The sequence below is a fragment of the Hyalella azteca genome, unplaced genomic scaffold, assembly GCF_000764305.2.
Source record: "Hyalella azteca isolate HAZT.00-mixed unplaced genomic scaffold, Hazt_2.0.2 contig14089, whole genome shotgun sequence".
In the NCBI taxonomy this organism is placed as follows: Eukaryota; Metazoa; Arthropoda; class Malacostraca; order Amphipoda; family Hyalellidae; genus Hyalella; species Hyalella azteca.
The window spans coordinates 250,390-257,053 of NW_025943988.1; the positions used below are offsets into that span (position 1 = coordinate 250,390).

At 41.4% G+C, this 6,664-nt stretch overlaps 1 protein-coding gene across 1 annotated transcript in view; it reads left to right on the top strand.

The window, feature by feature from the left end:
• LOC108675234 (glutenin, high molecular weight subunit DX5-like) overlaps positions 1-6,393 on the top strand; it is an 11,947-nt gene extending 5,554 nt beyond the window's left edge. The window contains exons 2-3 of the mRNA XM_018163230.2: positions 2,930-3,912; positions 4,036-6,393. Of these exons, the coding sequence (XP_018018719.1) occupies positions 2,930-3,912; positions 4,036-5,551 (2,499 nt within the window). The 3' untranslated portion in view covers positions 5,552-6,393. The remainder of the gene's footprint in view (positions 1-2,929; positions 3,913-4,035) is intronic.
• The last annotated feature ends 271 nt before the right edge of the window (positions 6,394-6,664 follow it).

Consider the following 6,664-nt stretch of genomic DNA (forward strand, 5'->3'; position numbering starts at 1 on the left):
CCCCACGATCGCCCCAAGCTCGACGAGTAATTTCACAAGATTCCATTTCGGCGCTTATTTCGCTACGGCAACCGGAACCTAATGCGGACATAGAGCTTCTAATTTACCCGGCCATAAGAACCTGGGGCGTCCGTGTGCCAGCGGCTGACAGGTCTTCGAATTTCGATCGAATTATTAACTCAAATTAAATACTAAAATAGTAACTCAGATTTTTTCACTACGTGGATATATAAAATTAATTATTCGGTAATTTATACAAAATAAGGCATATGAGGAATGTTGAGGATTGAGGATGAGGATTCTCATTTGAAATTAATTCGGCAATAAATTTATTCATTTTAATTAATAAATTAATTTCATTTATTGATCACGTCAATTGGAGTGATGCAGAATTCAACAGAACTAACTTCAATTGAAGCCGTTCTTAGGCTGCTGGAAAAATTTAAAACTATTCAACCGATCTTTCTGTCTCACACACAGAGAAATTTGAGGGTTGTTTTCCTACGCTAACAAAATTTAGAGTCGCCCCCAGCTTCTGGTAATCCAAATCAGAAGCTGATGCGTCTGTAAATTTTCAATGGGTAATAGCCTATTAGTGTTGGTCACCCAAACCCACTTTTATCATGCAAAAGAGTTAATCAATGCTACATCCGCTCTCTACAACAAATTGTGTTGTTATTTTAATAATAAACCATCCATTTCTATGACAGTGATCAATATTTCTTAATTCAAGTCCTTAGGTAACAAATTGTGTCTTTATTTTAATAATAAACCATCCATTTCTAAGACGGTGATCAACATTTCTTAATTTAAGTCCTTAGGTAACAAATTGTGTCATTATTTTAATAATAAACCATCCATTTCTAAGAGAGCGATCAACATTTCTTAATTTAAGCCCTTCTTTTGGCTCTCGGATATTAACTTTGACCGTAAGACATTTACTACCAGCGATGACTCAACATCGTCCATTATTCCTAATTATAGACGCGAATAAAAGGCCCTAGCAAGTTAATTGTAACCTTAAAAACACAGGAGGGAAAATTAATGGTTAGGCGTCATTATTGGCACCATTATTGCTTGCAGTCTCACTGCCATACCGACACTCATGGCAGAATTCCATAAGCACTTCATATCCTGCACCTCAATAAAAGGTTCTCTATTTTTACCGCAATTCACATGATGATGCATAACCTGTCCTGACAGATGAGTTATGACTAGTCGGTGGTGCTACGGGGGAGCTTTGTAATCATGAAGGCAATGAGTCAAAAACGTATATGCAAGCAGATATTTCAAATTAAGCCTATATTGAAAACATGGGTAAGATCAAAATTAATCATAATAATTTATAATAATTTTATTAATAATAGCAATAATAATAATTTAATACAAGAATGAAGACAAGTACCAACCACAGGAACATCCAGAATTGCCTAGCTTACAAATCTGGCTGGATTATAAAGCAGGCTAGTGAATTTGAGTTGATTTAAAAATCGAGAAGTTCAGATACAGGGTGAAAATTCCAGGGGGTAAATGAGCAGGCAGCCTGACCTGCACTTGGAGATGCCCTCGCGTACCTGTTCGTTGGCGCTAGGCTTCGGCGATTCCTTTCTCCATAATAAAAATTTAATAACAAGAAAATAAATTGCCGCCAAGTTGATTACTGAGCATCAACATAAAATCTGCACGGAGGCCACCTCTCAGCATATATATTGCCGGCACGCTGTAAGCTTCATTTGTGAGCGCAGTAAGAAAGTAAGATTGACTTGCATCTATCTGGGACAACCGAGGGAATTTTCTGCTACGACCTCTCAGAGTTTGACAAGGATGCATTCAAGCAATCGTGGTATCTTACTAGAATATGAATTGATATTAAAACTTTGGAAGTGCATCACCGTAGAAGAAAAATTCAGCTTGCAACTGAATTTAGGATGTTATGCTTTAATAATTTTTTACCACGCTTGTAAGTAACTGTGAAATTGACAAAATGTAAAATTTCATATATACCTACTATGTATTCCCGGCTTAATTAAGTTAATTCAGTTTTTGAATAATCCTTTCAAAATTACATCAAATTGCAACGTAACTTAAATCGTAGTAAAGAAAAATATCCATATGTGCTCATACCATCATCATAGAAAAGTTAGTCCTATATTGCCACATTTTTCAGGATTCCCACAACACGACAACTACGACTTATACCGACGCCTGTTGAGCTAAGCATTCGAATCGGTTAGCTCATTACTAAGCAACATTAAATTCCAGACACAACCAAACCGTCAGAGCCGCACGGCGCTGTCATATGAATGCAAAGAAGCCAAAACTTAACATAAAGCATCAACATCGTCCCGTGCATATGCTTGGATAAGTCCATGATAAATTGATTTTCCTTCGCCAAAATATACAGTAATTATGAAGTAAGGAAATTCTTATAACTCGTTGTCGTGGCCTTTGAGCTCTTGTAGTGCGAGGAAAGTTGAAGTTCCGGGATAATCGCATGATTCAGCGGATTTCTTCTTATATTGTTCAATTTTGCAATTTGATTAGAACAAACTTGACGCGGATAAGCAGCCATTTTACAAGACGTCTACAAGTCGAAAAATATACTAATGATCACAATAATACTCACTGAATGAAATCACTTTTTTGACGACAAATTTAATTTGTTGTTTTCATATCGACAATAAATAATACCTATATTGTATAATAAATTCGGCTAATAAAACGATAAATGTTCTCTCTCCTATATCCCAGGCTCAGAAGCGGGGTAAGATCTCCATAATGAAAAATCTATGGCCAACTTAAAAAATGGTAGAACAAAATTTGCAATATTTTATGAAGAACATTTTCGAAACTAGTAATATTTCAGGTCCTGGTAATTAAAAATTGGCAATATTTAATAAAAACAATTTTAAAACTGGTATTATTTCAGGTCCTGGTGATCCTGTTTCCGCTAGTGGCGGTCCTAGCATCAGCGCGACCCCAGCAGAGTTCAGGCTACGACTACAGCGCTCCTCAAGCTGGAGGAGTCACCGATGTTTTTGAAAGCCAACGTCAACCTGCAACCTCAACGAGACAGCGACCCAACGCTTTCCAGCAACAACGACCATCTCTCGAAATTGGCTTCCAGCCAGGGCTTGCTTCAGGCTTGGGATCGCAAGAATTTGTTCGTAATCCGGGAACGACTTTTGATTCGAGCGCTGAATCGCAGATTGGGTTGAGGAAGCCGGGGCCAGGAGGCAGTTTCGTACCAGATCTCCCAGGACGTGGTCAACCACAGCAAGCGATCTCTGGCTCTACAGGACCATTTGAAAACGTAAATGTGGTGCCTAACCAATTTCAAGTCGGTCTGTCAAGTGGAGAAATCGGTTTCGGAAGCAGAGAGTTCACCCAAGCCAACGTGAGAGGTCAATCGGGAGTTGGATTATCTTCAAGAGAAAGGATCACTCCCACTCAGGGATTGTCCTCTGGATCGTTTACGGGCACTCAGTCTCTGCAGACACCCGCTGAACAAGTCCGTGGTTTTTCAAATCAACAACAGAGACGTCCTGGGTCACAAGAAGTATTTATAGGACAACAACAACGTGGTCAATTTGACGTTGGAACTGGGCTCACCAGCCAGCCAGGACAAGCCGGGGCATCTCAAACAGTCGGCTTCGACGGACCAATTCAACAACCCGGGCAAGCCTCGGCACTAACCGGGATTGCTGGCCCTGTTCAAGATCAGTTCGGAAGGCAAACACCTGGAGTTTTCCAGCAAGGAGGTCATAACCAGCAAGTTGCCGGAGTCCGAGGTGGGCAACCTGACATCGAGACGCATGCACAGTACAATTTCAAATGGGACGTCAACGACCCTGAATCTGGAAACTTCTACGGGCACCAAGAGGAGCGCGACGGAGCGTTAACTCGGGGCAGGTTAGTTAAAAACTTTATGGATAACTATGTGGATGAAGCCTTCTGTAATTAGATAGGTGGGCTATCTACTGGCCAAATTCATGCTAAATGTTGGCAATTAAATTCCTGTTTTATTATTTCCAGATACTACGTTACGTTACCGGACACGAGGGTTATGACGGTCGACTACTATGCCGATGAAACTGGGTATCATCCCACCATTACCTTTGAAGGAGAAGCTCAACAATTCATCCCTACACGGCAAGCAGCAACTCAAGTTCAAGGAATTAATGCTGGAGGTCCCATCTCTACTGGATCAAGAAGACCAAGCCCAGCACAAGCGTCACAAGAAGTTGGATTGCACGGTTCGTCTTTGGAATTGCCGGGATCAGTTCAGGGTGTAGGGATACCGGCTGCAGGATCTGTTTCGGGGCAGACTTTTGGAAACCGACGTCAGGAGGGTCAGGAACTCGGAGTACAGCCTCAGCAGGGCCAGACTTTCGTTGGCCAGCCTCAGCAGGCCCAATTGTTTGGAGGACAGCCTCAGCAGGGCCAGAATTTCATTGGCCAACCTCAGCAGGCCCAATTGTTAGGAGGACAGCCTCAGCAAGGCCAACCTATTGGAGGCCTGCCTCAGCAGGCCCAATTGTTTGGAGGACAGCCTCAGCAGGGCCAATTGTTTGGAGGACAGCCTCAGCAGGGCCAATTGTTTGGAGGACAGCCTCAACAGGGCCAGACTATTGGAGGCCAGCCTCAGGAGGCCCAATTGTTTGGAGGACAGCCTCAGCAAGGCCAAGCTTTCAGAGGTCAAATAGAGCAGGGCCAGACGTTTGGTGGCCAGCCTCAGCAGGGTCAGACTTTTGGAAGACAGCCCCAACAGGGACTAACTATCCCGGTTCAGCAACCACAAATTCCGTTAACTCAGACTTCATCCGCCCCGTCATTTGGCTCTGAACAGCAGCTAGGAGCCTTACCGGGATCGCGAATTCCTGGGTTCAATTCAGCCGAACGGGTTCAACAGGTCGGATTTCCAGGACTCCAAATAGCACAGAGAGGTCAAGCTCCAGCAATTCAGCAGCAAACCCGATTATATCAAACCCCGCTGCAAGGAACACCTCAAGAAGGAGCCCAACAGAGCGTAGGAGTCGGTGCTCCTCGTGAGACTTTCCAAGCGCCTGCACCAACAGCGACAATTGGTCAAAATCTACGAGCGTCTGGAGAGTTTTTGGGCTCTCAAGAGCGGGGGTTCATCCAACAACCTGGGCAAGGACTCGGCCAAAATCCCGTGCAAGGAATCGGTCAACAACCTGGACAGGGATTCATTGAGCAACCTGGACAGGGATTCATTGAGCAACCTGGACAAGGATTCACCCAACAACCTGGACAAGGACTCGGTCAACAAACTAATCAAGGCTTCGGACAACAACCTAATCAAGGCTTCGGACAACAACCTAATCAAGGCATCGGACAACTACCAAGTCAAGGATCAGGCGAGCAGCAAAACCAGATTTTCCCGAACCAAGGATTTATTTCGTCTTCTGAACAGTCAGGATTGAAAGGTTTTGTTCCTCAGAGTCCCGTAACCAGAATTCCTTCTCAGACTCCTCAGCGTCCTGTCATTCAGCGACCAACTCAGTTATACGGCACGCCGCAGGCATGATCTATCAATATTTGCTTGGCAAATATTAATCATAAGAATTCCCGATAAAACTATCCGAAATAACTTGTTGAAGGCATCAAGGTTTGGCCTCCGAAGAATCCCGGTATAAAATTTATGTTCGAAATTCTACGCATACTTCCAGGCCTATTTTATTAATATAGGCAGGTTACCCATTAATGCCCAATTGATTTCTCTTCGACGAAACAATGGTTTTGGAGTGAAATGCATCAGAGACTCGCTTCAAGTAAATTTCTTTGGATGACTGATTCAACGAACGAATGAATTTCGAGGCACTACGAGACGACCGTCGAATAATGGTTAACATTGCGAATTGATATAAGTTTTTATTTTAACTCGCTTCTGAATCTTAGCCATGAAACAGAATTTATATTTTTATATCGTGCAGAATTAGGTTAAAATTAAAATAAAATTTTATATCCTAAAAGATTTGAATAAATTTTCAAACCAATCCAAAACGTAATCTGGACAGGTATGGAAAGTACGAATGTTTTATCAACAGAGAATCAATAATTGTAAGTTGTGATTTTAATATGATCTCCACGATATATTCGTGACTAGTATACATAGCACGACAGAATTATGAGAGTAAATCACTAACAATATAATGATTCCAAGTACACGGTGTTAATATCCGATTTTATTTTTGATATTAACTGGAAATTAAATTACTTTTTAGCAAAAGAATGACATAAAAGTTTGTGGCAATCACAATTTTCGAAATTTTTTTCGAATTCTATGTGGAACACGTGTGATGATTAATTACGGAAAGAATTTATTACACATAAGCGCAATGTTTATTAGTAAAATCATTTACTATATAATGGTTCTCTAATTGACCCATTACTACTATACGATGTCTACAATGGCCTCAGACCGTATAATCCTGTACTGTCAAAACTACGATTAGTAGGGTTTGATTGCCGCATAGAAATACGAAGCTGTTTCGATCTAAATAAAAGTTGTCGTTTATTTTCGTTAACAGAATAAGACGTTTCTCTTGAAAATAGGCGATAAAATCGATCTAAATAAAAGTTGTCGTTTAGTTTTCTTTACAAAATAGATAAGTCAGCGACATAAGTGCTGGTCGGCGAC